At 42.5% G+C, this 16,876-nt stretch overlaps 2 protein-coding genes and 1 long non-coding RNA gene across 4 annotated transcripts; 2 read left to right on the top strand and 1 right to left on the bottom strand.

Moving 5' to 3' along the window:
• The first annotated feature begins 228 nt into the window (after nucleotides 1-228).
• On the top strand, nucleotides 229-9,480 carry zc4h2 (zinc finger, C4H2 domain containing). Its single transcript, XM_056599868.1, has 5 exons — nucleotides 229-372; nucleotides 1,086-1,257; nucleotides 2,794-2,966; nucleotides 7,845-8,007; nucleotides 8,583-9,480. The coding sequence occupies exons 1-5, from the start codon at nucleotides 320-322 to the stop codon at nucleotides 8,694-8,696; spliced, it is 675 nt and encodes a 224-aa protein (XP_056455843.1). The 5' UTR covers nucleotides 229-319; the 3' UTR covers nucleotides 8,697-9,480.
• On the bottom strand, nucleotides 9,092-10,823 carry LOC130390125 (uncharacterized). The gene is made up of 2 exons (XR_008896750.1): nucleotides 10,109-10,823; nucleotides 9,092-9,991 (listed from the first exon to the last, which is right to left on the bottom strand). It is a non-coding gene; the product is annotated as an uncharacterized LOC130390125 (long non-coding RNA).
• A 776-nt stretch (nucleotides 10,824-11,599) lies between these two features.
• On the top strand, nucleotides 11,600-16,637 carry asb12b (ankyrin repeat and SOCS box-containing 12b). Of its 2 annotated transcripts, none has more exons than XM_056600686.1 (4): nucleotides 11,600-11,765; nucleotides 12,509-12,730; nucleotides 14,224-14,752; nucleotides 14,922-16,637. In XM_056600686.1, exons 2-4 carry the CDS (start codon nucleotides 12,551-12,553, stop codon nucleotides 15,062-15,064), a joined length of 852 nt encoding a protein of 283 aa, XP_056456661.1. In that variant the 5' UTR covers nucleotides 11,600-11,765; nucleotides 12,509-12,550; the 3' UTR covers nucleotides 15,065-16,637. The 2 variants fall into 2 exon arrangements, with proteins under 2 accessions (XP_056456661.1, XP_056456660.1); XM_056600685.1 differs by having other exon boundaries at nucleotides 12,365-12,730.
• Nucleotides 16,638-16,876: the final 239 nt, after the last annotated feature.

Below are 16,876 nucleotides of genomic sequence, written 5' to 3'. Positions count from 1 at the left end.
ATCATATAACGGATGGTAGATTTATTAGGGCACACAAAGAAAATGTCTTCACGAAGCAACTTCATATTTTATTTAGTCATTAAGGTAATAACAGCCACACCATCAATGGAAATGTTATAGTTTCTGGAAAATAACAGAAGGAGGTAGTATCAGAGGGCCTGTGAGCTCTTATGTCCGGACGGAGGTCACACTATACGTGCACCATACGTAGCCCGTTCCCCATCGGCCGTGCGCGCCTCCATGCGCGCACACGCCAGCTATTGTGTTTTTATTAGGGCCATACGGGGAGTCTGAGTTTGACAATTTAAGGTCTCAAATCATGGCGGAAGAGCAAGAAATCATGTGCAAATTAGAAAATATATTAGAGATAAGGTAAGGACGTTACTATTGAATGCAATAGAATACGTGGAGGATATCGGGTGGCTGGATGTTTTAGGAAAACAGCCAGGACCAGCTGTATGTCGCTAACCGGCTAGAGCAGCCTCTTGGCTCGGCTTTTGTTACTGGCTAGCTAATGTTAGCTGTGTTACAATCTCTCCGATACCGTTATAGCTCTGATTTTTAAACATGGTTTGCCCAGGGCGAAACTGGCAAACGATTGTTGATATCCTTTAAGGAAGCGGAAAAAAGACGCTGAAACTGTAGCTGGATCTTCTGGTCATGCTTGCCCCTGCATTTCCAGATGTTTATCTACGAGTGCCAGATGCACTGCTCAGCTAATGTTGCTACGGGTTAGCTCGACCACTCCAGCGACCGAGTCGTGTAACAGTATTTCATTGTCTTGTTAAAGTCTAAACTTTTTGTACGAAGGTCTGCTCCATGGACGTTCCTGGACGTTGTTTTCAATGGCACAATTGAAAAACAATGTTTTCTAAATATATTTAGAAATTAAGTACCCGAAGGTGTAATTTCACCACGCAAGATAAGCGCAGTATATTAATACATCATTTACAATTGCTGTATTACGTGTCCCAAAACAAAAAAAAAAAAAAAATTTCATTCCCTCCCCTTTCTTTTTTGTTCCATATTGCTCCAACGGTTTGACCTGACTGCTGTCATCCTTTGTTTGTGCCTCTGCCCCCCAGGAACAAAACCATCCAAATGCAGAAGATCAAATCTCGCCTGAAGACAGAGTTTGACTCTCTGGAGTCTGAGGAGAAGCACCTGAAGGAGTACAAGCAGGAGATGGACCTGCTGCTCCAGGAGAAGATGGCCCACGTTGAGGAACTGCGGCTCATCCACGCTGATATCAATGTGGTCTGTAACACTCATACATGCAGATTATGTTTTAAGGAGTTAAAAATATTGACATAATGCAGGATTTTCTAAATTTGTATCATCTCTTTCCATCCTTTTTTTTGCCCCCCATTATAAAACATTATGTAACTATTTGAGTTGCTGCATAAACAGTTTGACAAAAAGGACATTTTGCTATTGATATATTGTGAATGGAACAACCTGCACTTGTTCTTTTATACATTACTGAAATCTGCATAAGAAGACATTTTGTTTGTTTTTACCAAAATGTGGAACAGGGCAATTGTCATGTCAAATGTTAATAAGTATTTCCGGGTTGATGAATAGTCAAGACTCACCTCCTCCTGAACAACCTTGTTCAAACCATCAACTCCTGAATGTTATGCTCACGTGACAAGGCACTCAATTATTGTTACAATAACAACAATGTATTTGTATATTATAATGATTTTTATAATTAGTGATGCACCGATATTCAATACTGTCAAAATTACAAATCTTAATTAGACTCTTAATACTATGAATGTCTTTTTATTTTGATATGTGGTGTATTTTAGCCAAGTTTTGAAGCAGGTTATTTAATAAAATAGTCAATTTATGTAATAGTATACTATATTTAGCAAAGCTCTTAAATAAATGCCTATGGGTAACGTGGTTGAATACCTGGATAATAGTTCTACGCTGGCGGCAAAAGTACAAATTGTAGGATTCCCATGTACACCCCTACGTGTGCGAGCCCACAATCCAGACAGACGCGCTGTAAAAACCTTTCAACCATTTATTCTAGATACACACATGATACAATAATGACCCATGGAACTGTCTTACTCATTATTTGTTACCTAAAGCTTAGTTACCCACCATGCACATGGTTAGTTGGATGTAGTCTGTAGTGCATTATCCATAGTCTATGCTGATATTCTCCATTAGTGCTCCTTTCCTTAGTGCGTGAGTGAGTGTGTTGGCCTGACTCATTCCAATTAACACTCATCCCACTGATTACCTTTTCCTTTGTCAAAGTTATGTATAATTTATTCAACCTTCTTTTACTTCTACAATTCTATTCACGTTCAGAAAACCATGTGGCTCCTACATGCTTAATGCGTGTCAACAAACAACAAAGTTTCCTCCCACTCAACAAGTGAACAATAACTCTCACACAATGCAGCGCTGACATTGCGCAAACTAAGAAACTTTATACGATCGTCACACCATGATTTTCATAAGATACATCCCAGTGATATATATTTCCCCAAAATAAAAAAATGATCGGGTAATCGGATTGGCTGATCGCACATTACAAAGATCGGCCTCAGCCCAAAAAACCTGATCAGTGCATCCGTAATCATTATATTTATATTAATAACAATAATAAAATAAAGAAATGAGAGGGGCAATCTAGCCAATGAGGGAAAGGGGGCGTGGCCTGGTGCCCCGTTGCGCTTGAATGACTTGACTCAATGAGACTTATAAAATGCAACCAGTGGGCCTATGGACCTATGGGTCATCCTGTGCTAACGACTCCTGTCCGTTCAGATGGAGAGCACCATCAAGCAGTCTGAGAACGACCTGAACAAGCTGCTGGAGACCACCCGGCGGCTGCACGACGAGTACAAGCCCCTGAAGGAACACGTGGACGCGCTGAGGATGACCCTGGGCCTGCACAGACTCCCCAACCTCAACGAGGAAGAGGAGAAGCTCTCCCTGGAGTGAGTACACACACACACACACACACACACACACACACACACACACACACACACACACACACACACACACACACACACACACACACACACACACACACACACACACACACACACACACACGTGTACATTACTACAAGCACATGTACTAGGGCTGTGGTCAACCAAAGAATATCGTGTTGGACTGAAGTTCGACCAACTTTTTCCGACCGATTGGTCGGAAAAATATCTAAACGTTATCTGTAGATCAATTTAATCGGCCACAGTGCACTCTGCTCTACCTGCTAGAATAAATATGATATAATAATATAAGTGCTGTGGGGTGAAAGTCAGTGGGTTTCAGATACAGCCTTGGTCCTCGGTTACGGCAGAGCTTCAATCATGTAAACGGGTCTCACACCGGACGAGCCACTGGGCACCACGTCGGGCAGCGTAGAAGATAGACGAAACTAGGTTTTGTTCTGTGTTTAATATAATGGGTCCCAATGGATCCCATGCGATCCGTGCTAAGCATTCAGGGCCGTCAAGCGTTAAACACCAAAGTTGACAGAGCATCCCAGACATCATGAAAAAACCTTTAGACGATATACCTTCATACTTTTCTGCTTCCTTTTTGAATAAAATGCTGCAGCAGGGATGACCTCGGTTTATGGATTCAACGATTATGATATAGATTTATAGATTTTGGTGGTAAGAGTGTAGTTTGAGGAATAACCACGGACGGTTTCACAATTATTATACAGTCATTTATTTCAAAGCACTACGGGTGTATAAAATCTCACGAGCATTCTTTAATTAGAGATTCCATTGTATTTTTCTCCACAACCCTCCTATTTTTTCTTACTTTAAAGGATTGATCTAATTTTACATGTAGCCTTAAAGTAGGTAAAATAAGTGGGTGTTTCTAATTACTGCCCTTAATTGGATCCCATGGTATAACGTTACTGCTGGAGATCTACATCGGTGCTACAATCAATGGTCCCTTGAACCTCACAACGTGAATATAGGTTGCTTTTGATAACATGAAGGTGTGCAGTTGTATCGTTGTAGAGTTTTGTTTTGGATACCAACCTTCTTCCAAAGAGTGAAAGCCTATTTTAGGTCTCCAAAACACAACCACTCCATCATAATCCCCCTCATCCACGTACAGCCATGCGCGTCAATAGTTCATACAAGGATTAAAGGTAAAACGACTCCAGTATAATTTAATCCTCTAAATAAATCGGATATTTTGGTGAAAGGACGCAGTATGTGCTCGTCTTCATTAGGCTATACAGGTTGAGTGGATTATATACATGTATATAATTCATCATGCATCCTGAATATAATACATAATGTAATCCTGCTAGATTTATGGGGCGGGATATTTTAGAAGTTAAAGGGCTTGAACCAAGGTCCCATAGCAAAGCTCAGGGATGCCAATGTCCTATATTCTAGTGGTTAGGGTCTTCCAGGAAAGGTTCTGTGTTGACCCACGTCACATGGCTGTTGCCTGCTCTCTTATTCAGCTACACCAAGTCAAATCAAGTCACAACAAATCATTCTTCCTTTATTCAAGGTCTGATATTAATTTGCCGTAAACAAACATTGGAAAGTTGTATTCAATGTTAGGTGTGCCTGAGCAGAAAATCTGTATGAGAGGCAGAAATAACACAATGGAAAAAAGGAGCTGCGCTCTGCGATGAACATCAGCTCCGTCTGCTGTGTTGAAATGCATTTGGGTTCGCATGGAAACAGAATTAAAGCAGCCAAGTTTGACACTGCACTCTCAACTGGCATGCGACCCTTGAGCTTTGATTTGTGCAGACACAGTCACACCTACCTGTTAATTCCATGTGGGCGTAACTGAACCGAGTCACCGTTGTTTCTGCTTAATGATTTCCCCACATTCATCAGTTATTGTAAAAATATCTTCTTGACTTTACCCTGCACTGATGTGGATGGAAGAAATCCTGGTTTAATTTAGCCTTGGGTGAATTGGTTTTTATTATTTAAACCATTTGAGTGCTTGTATAAACGTTAATATAAATTCTAATCAAATCCACATCTATAAAATAATCTACAATCATTCCTCAAATAAAAATAAAATCAAAACGGCTTGAACTGAAGCAGTCAAACTGGTTATGCTAGACTTCCCCCACACCGCTTGTACAAACGTGACCCGTGTGTGTGTATGCGCACAAAGTACAAAGTTACACAGGGTGATGAAGACACACGTTTCATGACATTGGGCAACACAACCTTAGCAAACAAAAATAGCATGATGATTAATAGGAACATAAAAACAATGTTGTTGACGCTTTGGCTGGGTTTGTGTCTGTGTGTTCTCTAGCCATGTCCAACAGCCATCAAATATAAAACACTATATAGATGTATCCATTAGGGTAATACACCTCCGTACCTACTGCAACAATGTGCTCTATCAAAGTCGATAAATCCAGTCCTACGACTTAATGTGACGTAATCTAATCTAGTTCCGTCCCCCGTCCCCCCCCGATCGGGGAGACGTCCTGGAGAAGATCAGGGGCTGGCTCTATTATGCTACCCTATAATCCCCCTTCCTTCACACAGTTCTTATTATAAATGGCACACATCAGCAGGTTAACAGCATGGCACGGCGGGATGTTACACCTCAAAAGTATAGCGGCATGGGGTAGAACCGCCATGCAAAAGGTTGCACTTGTGAGCTGTCATAGAGTCGAAACATCCAGCGTATCTGGGGGAGAAGGTTCCAGAGGGTCGGGAACAGGGGTAATGGGGAACGGAGGGCTTGTTCTGATTAAAAGCCTGGTGGCTGAATTTGGATCCAGCTGAAAGAGATTTAGAGCATCTTGACTGAGGCACGTGAAGAGGCAATTACAATTATCCAGATAGAAGAAAGTCAATAGTTTGAAACTGACTTTTGCGATATTTCTTAGCCTAATGAATCATGACTGGACGAGTTTAGTAACACGAAGGACAAAAGTAATATTCTGATATTATTAACAAGACTTCCAATCTTTGGCGGCCAAGCAATCAGGAGGGAGGACAGTGGATTCAGGTTATTGGGTTTTCAGATAAATGCTCAGAGCTGAGGACACATGGTTATTAATGCTGACATATGCAGATATTAAAATCTCTATTTGTCAAGTAAGGCTGAAGCCAGTTCAATGCTCTATCAGAAAACCAGTAGTAGCTTCAAGGATTGCTCAGGCAAGCTTCTGATGGCTGTGCTGTTCTTTCTCTCATTCAGCTGAACAAATACAAACCACAATATTTTTTCATATTTATCCAGGAAAATATAATTTCTTATTAGGGTCAGGAGCAATAGGATGTATGATGCCAATTTATGATGCCAAATTGGATTTCAAGATTAAAAAACATGTTTCATTTTAAGATATACACATATTTATAAACATAACAAATAAAGTATATGTGTGTATGTGTATATAAATATATATACATACATACACACGGGTCAAGTAGGATGTCAATAACAAAAGCGCCTTCTGTTTGGAACTCCTTGCACCGCGTAGACGCCTCTTGACCGATTCGGTGTGTGAGGCGGGGGGGAAGTTGCGTAATCTTCTGGGATTGTCCTTCCGCAGCTGAAGAGAAATAGATTTCCAGATGGTCCAGGGTCAACATTGGTCAACTGCAGTGTAAATTATCCCAAGGGGTGTAGGCTGAGTTTAGGAGCGACACTTTTCAAGAGGGATTGTAGCTGCCTGCACACGTAATTAAAACAAAACAAAAAATTGATTCTCTCACGTTTTGGGAAAAGCCACTGATGGTTTTTTATTTGAACCTTATCTGAAACCGGAAGATGGATATATCCAGTGGGACTGCTAAGCGTACAGTTACCCCCTTTTTTTTGTTATTGTACTGGGTCCCAACACTTTAACACTTAACACTTTAATCTTTATGGACTGCTAAAGTACTTTGTAGCGATGTCAGATTTCAAACAAACATTTGTTCCACACAAAAAACGTTTTTATTTTGTTCTGGATGTATGATATAGGACATACATGACATGTCATAATTCAACCAAAAAATGTATTTCTTTAATGTTGTTTTGTTTCTGTTGTTGTTGTTTGTTGTTGATGTCTTTTATCCAAAAAGTATTTTCCTTCTATGTTGCTAAGCATATGTATTTTCATGTATGTTGTTGTACAAGTTGGAAAATGTAATAAATAAAATTCAAAAAAAAAAAAAAAAAAAAAAAAAATGTATTTCACAACACAAAAAAACAAGGCTTGTTTCAAGGTGCATGCTTTTGCCCCGTTGAGAAATCTTCGTTTTTTAAGGAGAAAACTATGCTTCAGTCTTATACCTTTTCTGTGGGCTAGCCCAACAGGAAGTAAGAGCCGTAGTATCAGCTCCCTCCCTTAGGCTGCTTCTGTCAAAACACACACACACACACACACACACACACACACACACACACACACACACACACACACACACACACACACACACACACACACACACACACACACACACACACACACACACACACACACACAATGACAATGACTACCTTTGTGCGACAAAGGAATTGTGCGATAGGGACTATTGTGCGTCTGGTTTTTGCTCTCTTTTGTAGTCACTTCTCCCTCCTCCTGGCGTCTCTATATGCAGCCCAGATGGGATAATCTCATCTTTGATGCGATTCTAAAACCTCTATTAGAATCACGCTCAACTTGGCCTCTCTCTCTCTCTCTCTCTCTCTCTCTCTCTCTCTCTCTCTCTCTCTCTCTCTCTCTCTCTCTCTCTCTCTCTCTCTCTCTCTCTCTCTCTCTCTCTCTCTCTCTCTCTCTCTCTCTCTCTCTCTCTCTCTCTCTCTCTCCTCTCTCTCTCTCTCTCTCTCTCTATCTCCTTCTCTCTCTCTACTTTCAACAGTTACTTTGAGAAGCAGAAAGCCGAGTGGCAGAAGGAGCCCCATGAGCCCGCCATCCCTGAGTCCCTCGCAGCGGCGGCGGCTGCAGCTCAGCAGCTACAGGTCTCCAGGAAGCAAGACGCCCGCCAGACAGCCACATTCAGGCAACAGCCTCCCCCTATGAAGGTATGCATGCACACAAACAGTTGTCCGCCGTCCGTCAAGGCCGTCGTTAAAGACCACCTGGATCCCCCACTTATCAGGCGTCAGAGCGGGAAAATCAGTTTCCACTATCACAAAAATCCAGAGTTATATTATTCCTGCTCCAAAGTAGTAAAAGCAATACATCAGCATACTGACGTCTTAAGAACGCTCATAACTCAGGGCTTAGTTACGAGTGCAGAAGAGGACCCCCCCTTCTAGCTGTGGCCAGAATGTGGCTGCATGGAGGAAACCACGCAATGATGGGTTTGTTTGGACAAAGTGTTGATGCCTTTTTTAAGTTTCCTTGCAGTGCATAACAAGTTGGTAGCATCATTAATCATGTTTTTAATGTTAAGTCCAAGTACTAGTTCTTTAGTACGGCTAAACGTCTCCAAACTTTGGTCGGCCGTTAATAGTGATGTAATTTACTTCTAAAAGCCTGGTCCTTGTCATTGATGAGCTGAGGTGTAGGAAACTTGACACAAGGCCCAGTATTAAACCATCCACTTATTGACCGCCATACCCCCCCCCCCCCCCCCCATTTCACCTCCCCACAGGCTTGCCTCTCGTGCCACCAGCAGATCCACCGGAACGCACCCATATGTCCCTTGTGCAAGGCCAAGAGCCGCTCCCGCAACCCAAAGAAGCCCAAGAGGAAACCAGACGAATAGGTGCGCCGATCCTCTGGGTTCTCTGTTCATGTTCAAAGGCAACAGGTCCGGTACGCCGATCTTATGGGTCAGCCATGGATATTTTCTATTTGTTTTTGTTTTTTTAGGTGAAGCCTGACTGTCTCTAAAAAGCTGTTTCCATAATACAGTTTTAGCAATGACTATACCACATAACCTGTACTAACGATCTGTGCTTATATGTAACCATAACTGTGTATTAGGTTTACTTGCCATGGACCGAACTGCTGCCAAAATTGAAGAAAGAAGGAAATAATAAAACTGTGTCGTAGTAGTAGTTGTGAAGTATTGCTCATATTGTTGTTTATTCACTTAAAATATCTATTTCAACTTTTTAATTTAACTGTTATTTGAAAGCATGTTTCTATGGATTACTGTCTCGTATTTCTGTGACCATAGAAAGACCTCAGTAGGTTTATCGGACATGTTGAATTAACTGTAATGTTGTTTAAATGTTTATGTCGTACACGTGACCACAACCTGGAACGTGAGGTAAAAAAAAGGGACTTGTATGCTTTGAATGGTGTTGTGTGTTAAAACTTTAATACAATACAAAAAAAAATAAATGGCTGTTTTGTACTCAAATGATTTGTAGATGACGTTTGTTGACATTCCACAGTGTTACAATTATATCTCCAGCAGGAGTCCAGGCTGTAGATGTTACATTTAAATCCCAAATTTGATATACAACCCACTATACGTAACATTCTCTATGTGCCTCCAATAAAATAAAGTAAAGTGCTTTGTCGGATTCACTCCGCACAGGCCGTCCCTCATCGTATTAGTTCTGTGCCTGTGATGTCTGCAGCTATCTGAAAAGGACAGCAAGGTCTTGCAAAATGAGTTCCTGTTGCGTTTTTTGTCAGGGTCACCCCTCATCTCATCTGTTGTCAGGGCAACCGTGTGTTCCTGATTTGTTGCCATGGCAACCACAGGTTGCTGTGACCTGCATATCACTGCCTAGTACTCCCTCCTGAAATCATAGTGGCATAGAAAGGTTTTGGCAAGGCTCTGCGCCAACCCTCCCAAAAAGCACATGCTGTCCTGTAACACAATAGTGAAATGCCTTAAATATTATTTCATTAATTAAAAATAATTGATTGACAAGGATCCGGTAAACTGGGTTAACTGCAACGCCCCATTGGTTAGTAATGCTGACGTCCTTCGGCATCAAGTTGTGTCTTCTTTCTCCTGATAAAAGCGTCCAAGGCCAGTGCAGCCCGGGCCTCTTCACATGCAGTACAGAGAGAAGGGCAGTGTAGTTCGACCTCCAAAGCCTGTCACACAAAAAAAGATTAAAATAGGGTCGCGTTATGCAGAGAAAGGTCATTGAATTGCTAAGGTGGCTGATTTTCATTGCAGCAAAATATAAATGAGCCCAACAACATTCTGACCCGTCTCATCTCCTGCACCAACGTCTTGTGCCTTAGCAATGAAACAAGTCGAGTGGGGACCAGCTGGTTTTCGGGGCCTTGAGACATGAGATTGTGGGAGGTTAGGTCACTCTTCCCTGCATATCTCTCTCGGTTCGGCTTTCCCGACAGTGGGACGCTGTACCGTCTGTGATCACTCGCCATATCCTCCACTCTTACAACTTGCTTGCCAAATCCAATCGGGTTTTCTTCGGTCCGGTCTTGTGCATTGGGCTGGGAAACGAGGCTTCCCCCCTCCTCTCTGTGTTTTATATGTTTCTCTCTCTCTTGGCGTGGGAGGCACGTTGGAGAGCTTTTGGAAAGCTTGCTCCGGACACTTAAAAACATTCTGGTATAATAGGTTCGAAGGGCCTCCTCCTCCATCTTTAATCTGTTTCTGAAGGGCAGGAAAGGAAACCGGTTGGGAGCAGACGTTTCACACTAAAAGCATAGACTGTTTAGCCAATTTGTTGACATTTCTTCTTTTATTGTTTATTTATAGTCGATAAGACACTAGTTCCCCCTGGCGGTGACGGGGAGCATCAATACAAGAACAACTCCAAGGCATTTCTTTGAAAAACCCTTTTGTCCTTCCTGAGTCCCGTGTGTATAAAGTCACTCATGTTTATACCTGCTAACAATGTATTAATGTTTTTATTTTTTTATAATTTACAACATATAGCAAACAATATAACAATAAGCCAAGATAAGTAGCCTGTGAAACTAATATTTTACCAGGATTCCTGGGCCATCTGCTGAAAGAATGTAATCTGGCAAAATCTAACACCTTGGGACGGAGGGACGGAATAAGCTTAAGTGGGCGGGTTAGGGAGAACAGCTGATCGCAAACTCTTCCTGAGAGGGTCTATAAGGGAGCTACCGACAGCTGACACCTCCTGAAACGGCTTCCAAGTATTCCTAGTGTGAATGAGACCTGAGTGATACCATTTCCCCCAACTCCACATAAGTATATTACTTTCCACAAGATGCCATCATCTCATGTTGGCATCCACCTCGATGGTTCCTGAATACTTTCCAAGGCATTGTTTCACCTGACAATAGTTGGGTCTGAGCTGTTCGCATATGCATTGTGATGCTCTTTATCACCCCTTTTTTATTTTCTGTTGTTTTGTATTCTTGTGTTTCACAGTGAATTTGGTGAGTCACGGTGTAAACTGCGTTGTCTAACAGGCCACAGATTGAAAGAGTGGCGCAAGTTTTTTATCACCTTTTCTAATTTTAACCCAGCCCCAATTCTCCAAGAATGGAAATCTAGCCAGGCCCATCTGTGACCTAAAATTAGACCCCAGCCCCCCGAATTCCCTGCCCTTTCTGGCTCCACACACACACACACACACACACACACACACACACACACACACACACACACACACACACACACACACACACACACACACACACACACACACACACACACACACACACACACACACACACACACACACACACACACACACAGTGTGTCCTGATATCCCCAGTAGTCTCACACCCTGAGAAAGAATCACCCAGAGAACTCTTGGTTACTTTCACGGTCCAAATTATGGAGTGACAAAATAAATGATTACTCCCCATCTGATTAACACCGTTTGCAGAGACATTGGATACCTGGGAGGGCAAGGTACGTAACTGACACATTGACAGACGCATTACAATTGTATCGAGCGGTTGTGTCCCACTGTGTCACACCTTTTTGTTCTCTAGAGCTCAGAGGATCAGCTCGACTCTGCATGTGTAAATGCTTTGTGAAATTTTATCTACTAGAAGTGATACACTTACTTCAGGGATTGTCGTGTTTTTTAGTGGCAACAATGTTTTGCCTAACACATAGGGCTGTTTACTGATATTTAAAGAGTCACAGTTAAAGTTATGTGAGGCGAAGGTCGGTTCGCAACCAAAACAACTTGAAGGTTTGCGATGATGAATCTAGTGTCATTACTTTACATTTGTATTCTATTTCGGGCATATTTGGGATGGTTTATTCCAACAAACAATGACTGCTGTGGAAATGTTCCTTTTAACAAGTCATTGATCAACAAATAGCAGTAAGGCATCTCTTTCAAGGATGTAAATATCGGGGGTTTAAACCCTTAAAAACCCTAACCCACTACTAGCCTAGACTATCCGTGTGTGTGTGTGTGCGCGCGTGTATATGTGTATGCGTATGCGGGTGTGTGTGATGGTCTATTTCAACCAAGTCATGTCTGTCTTCCACTGTAGATGGGACAGGGTTGACGCGCCTATAGCTTCCCCCCCTATCCCCCACGTCCCGTCCCCCCCCCCTGCCCCCCGGGGGTACCTATCGCTGGAGGTACGGTCGACATGAGTCTGATGGACATCTCCAAGATCTTCTCCCTGCTGCAGCCCAGGGAGGAGGAGGACGAGGAGGGCCAGCTGTGTGAGGAGATGAACCGGGCGGTGAGCGGGGACGACGCGCCCCTGCTCGCCCGCCTCCTGGCCCAGGAGAGCTACAGGAGGTGCATCAACTGCCGCAGCGGATGGGGGATACCCCTGACGCCGCTCCGGGCGGCGGCCTCCCGGGGACACCTCGGGTGCCTGGAGGTGTTGCTGCAGCACGGGGCGGAGGTGAGAAGAACCACCAGGGGCGTAGGGAGGGAGCGGAGGTTGGTTACCGGCGGTTGAGACCGCATCGAGCTGTAGAAACGCTGGAGTGCACATTCAAGGCGCCGGTTCTCCGCAGAAATAAAGTGGAGCGCATCAAGCCTGCGGCGCACACAGCCTGCGCGCTAATCACGAGGAGATTCCACCCTTTTAAATTGCGCAGAAATACTTTTTAATGTACAGTTAGTAATTAATTTCATCAAGGGGCTATATTTAAAGCTACAAAAAGAATACAAATAAAATAATAAATGAAAAATTCAACTCTGACGTCCCCCAGCTGGTGGGGGGCTAACGACGTCATCGTTTGCGTTTCAGGCGACCACACGAATCCTAACACGAAACCACATAGGTCCGGATAGATTTAAAACCACCTCGGGTGGTTTCAGAGATGTGCGGTTTCGGGCACCAGATTCGCCGGCTCCGTCTGGACGGTTGGCCGTAACGCTCAAGACTTATGCGGGGTCACCAAGAAAACCGGCTTCGTGTGGACGGGGCCTCAATCTATTCATTCGTGATCTGGGACACGTGATTTCATTTTTTTCGTGCCAAAAGCACAAATTTCAAACTCATTCTAAAAAGAAGAGATAGTAGCTACCTTTTTTCTGTCGCGGTTTGCTACAGAGCAGCGCACCTGCATTAAATATATCCGTGAATTGTCACAATTTCTCTGAATCAAAGGTGAAAGTAGAAATGGTTGGCCAAAAGCTGTCATTGTTAGAAATGTGTTTTTAGGCACGTAAAATTTTAAATTACGTGTCCCAGATCACGAATTAATAGATTAAGTGACGTGATAGTGTCACGTATTTCCGTGAGACTGGGTTGCAATATCAGAACAGTCCTAAAATGCCCCTATTACCTTTCGGTTGCTGTGGCAATAAAAACAAGCCAGAATCATCAAGGTGAGCCTTTTCAGGAACTACAGATGAAAAATATTTTTTTAACTAAATCTGGTGCATTTATGTGTCCGATGTAATGGCCATGTTGATTAATGCACACTGTTCAGTTTAAATAAATTAAATAAACAGGTTACACGTGTTCAACCACATACATTTCTAGGCCCCGTCCACACGGAGCCGAAACGGGCGAAAACGATCTGGTTTCGATTTATGCGGTTCAGGAATATCTCCGTAAAGATGGACGTGACGTGACAGTGTCACGTATTTCCGTGAGACTGGGTTGGACATTATCTACTAGGTCATCTGTGTGACTTGGTTAATACTGACTCCATCTTAAGCGGACGTGGTTTACATTATTTCGTACAGATTTGACACGATATTGTAAAAATTTGCTCAGAAAACAAGAAAAAATAGCATATAACAACGAACATCCCATTAACAGACAGGCAGCTGAGGGTTAGTCTTCTTACTGAGCCTAAAACACTGTGGAAGGAAACTTTCTTTCAAGATAAAATCTTCTGCTACAACATTGTGGCTCACAGCATTGTTTTCCACCTGCAGGTGGACAGCCTGGACGTGAAGGCCCAGACGCCGCTGTTCACAGCAGTGAGCGGGAAGCACCTGGACTGCGTGGTGGCCCTGCTCAAAGCCGGCGCCGACCCCAACGGTAGCCCGTACAACAACAGCTCCCCGGTGCTGACCGCCGCCCGCGAGGGGGACGTGGAGGTGCTCCAGGAGCTGTTGAGCTACGGCGCCGAGGTCGACGCGAGGTCCAAGGTCCCCGAGTGGGCCACCAACGCCACGGCCTGCAGGGGGGCCCTGTACATCTCGGCCGTGTACGGCCACTTGGACTGCTTCAAGCTATTGCTGCTCCACGGGGCCAACCCCGACTACAACTGCACGGACGAGAAGATGCTGGGACGGATCAAGCAGCCCAAGACCGTGTTGGATATGTGTCTCCGGTACGGGTGCGGCGTGGAGTACGTGCAGCTGCTCGTGGACTTTGGGGCAGACGTGTATTTGCCCACGCTGATCGTTGACAAGACGACGAAGCAGAACGAAGCCTTGGTGTTGCTGCTTAAGGAAAGAGGTAAGACGTCGGTTTGTGTGTATGGCTATGACAGAAAGTTCGACTTTTCACGGTTGATGCGACAGGCCACGGTATGTTGCCTATTAACGATAATGGTTTAACATTATAGGCTATATATATATATATATATATATATATATCTTTTATCCGTGCTTTATATTTTTTACAGTTCACCCCAAAACGCTGATGTCACAGACCCGGATAACGATCCGAAGACACCTGCCTTTCGCCAATAAAGAGCCAGTCATTGAACGCTTGGACATTCCTCAGATTCTCAGGAAATATTTGAACCATGTCGCCTTGAATATATGAAGTGTGTTGTTTTGATCAAGGATGGATTGCACTTTTTTTTGTTATGTGTCGGTCATGGATGATGTGGATATTTACACATATGGCCTACCTTAGATGCAAAGATGCCCCAAATTTGTTGCAAAGGGACAGACGAAATGAAATTCTGTTTACATCCGTATTAGTGGCCTTTTATTATTGATTTCTATATTTATTAACATTTATATATATTTTTGCTGTGTTCTCACTGAATTTATTGTTTTTTTCTTAGTGTAACTTGCAATAATACAACTCGACGCTTGGATGTGCCAGATCGAGGTCATATACCTGTAACACCATGCTCTACCGCTAGAGATCGGAATAGCACTACCAATTATGGGCTTCTGGTCAATAACACCCCACCTATAAAATACCCTCCTGGCGGTGATATTGCACTTTCCCACAATTTTCCACTGTTCAGAATGTATGCATTTTTTTAGACTTCAGATAAATAAAATATCAATTTTGAATTTTACATTGTTTTGTAACTATGCAGCCTCTTAATAGCAGCAGGCATTATTGTTTTTGTAACTTGTTGACAACTAATTTGTGATTTGACAGTTTTGATGTACCTCATACTGTATAATAGGTAACAGCTGTACGCTGTAAATAGCCATTTAGAGCGGATATGATGTCAAACAACAGGAAACCGGGACAATATGTCCGGTCCACCATTCTTATCTAAACCCATGCTACATACAAAGCTAATGCAGAAGTTTGTATGCCCTTGGGCCTACTCTATGGTATATGATAAATGGCTTCTTTTTTTATTGTGATGTGACTTACTTCAGGCTATAATACCAAAACAGCTATGTATATAGAGGTTTTATTTTCAACAAAAGTACAGCTATATCAGATATGGTTTCATTTTTTTCAGCGGAATACAACATATTCCCAGTGCTTTTGATTACATCAAAACATATAATGTACATACAGTAGACAACTCCACTCCCCCATTCACAGTTTCTCGATTGAATAGACAATATTCTTAAGGTTTTAAATTTATACAACAAATAAACTTAAATGCCAGCAAGAAATAAAATACAAATGTTTGCATATGGTGACATTTCCTAAGGATAAAACTTGCAAGTAAATGTGCTGTGGTGGTCAAAAATCGAAACCTTAAACTAGATGGTAATATACAAATGGTTTAGAGTTCCAAAAGCGGGCCCTCTGTTACCTTGCGGCCATTAAAAACCACATTAAATTACCTTTTGAAGATAGAGACCCTGCTGTACCCTGACTATTCCGAAATAACACAGGACTGCCATAACTGCAAGAAATAGCTATCAAATATGTTGCAATGCTCAGGTTTGTGAATGTTATTACTTGCTAATATGTCCCTTGGAAAAAAAAACACACAACAAAACATAGAAATAGGTGAGGAAAAATATATAACACTGATGCATTTATAATTAAAAGGTCATTAAATAATACAAGCAGGACAGACACGCATTGATGCATGGCAACAAATATGTCCTAACTTTGCCTCAGATAAATCTTACTTAAAGCTGTTTCTGTATTGGGTAACCAAATAAAACCGGTAAACATTGTAACACAAATTAAAAAATGTGGACACAGAATTTCATAGAAGGTTGTGAGAAATTGATTGGTAGTGTCAGACCATTGTTCTTCAGAATGTCAGCAAAAGGAGAGTACGGGGATATTGGAGCGAAGTTCTGTGTAATTGTGTCTTCAGGATTTCTGGCTGATATTGTTTTGATAATCAGAAGAGGTTTTTCTTGTTTTTATCTCTGCTTGACTTGAAATCTATACTCCAAAAAAACAACAACGAAT

This window comes from Gadus chalcogrammus, chromosome 10 (assembly GCF_026213295.1).
Source record: "Gadus chalcogrammus isolate NIFS_2021 chromosome 10, NIFS_Gcha_1.0, whole genome shotgun sequence".
In the NCBI taxonomy this organism is placed as follows: Eukaryota; Metazoa; Chordata; class Actinopteri; order Gadiformes; family Gadidae; genus Gadus; species Gadus chalcogrammus.
The sequence above is the reverse complement of the archived record's forward strand: the minus strand, read 5'-3'. Positions and strand labels throughout refer to the sequence as shown.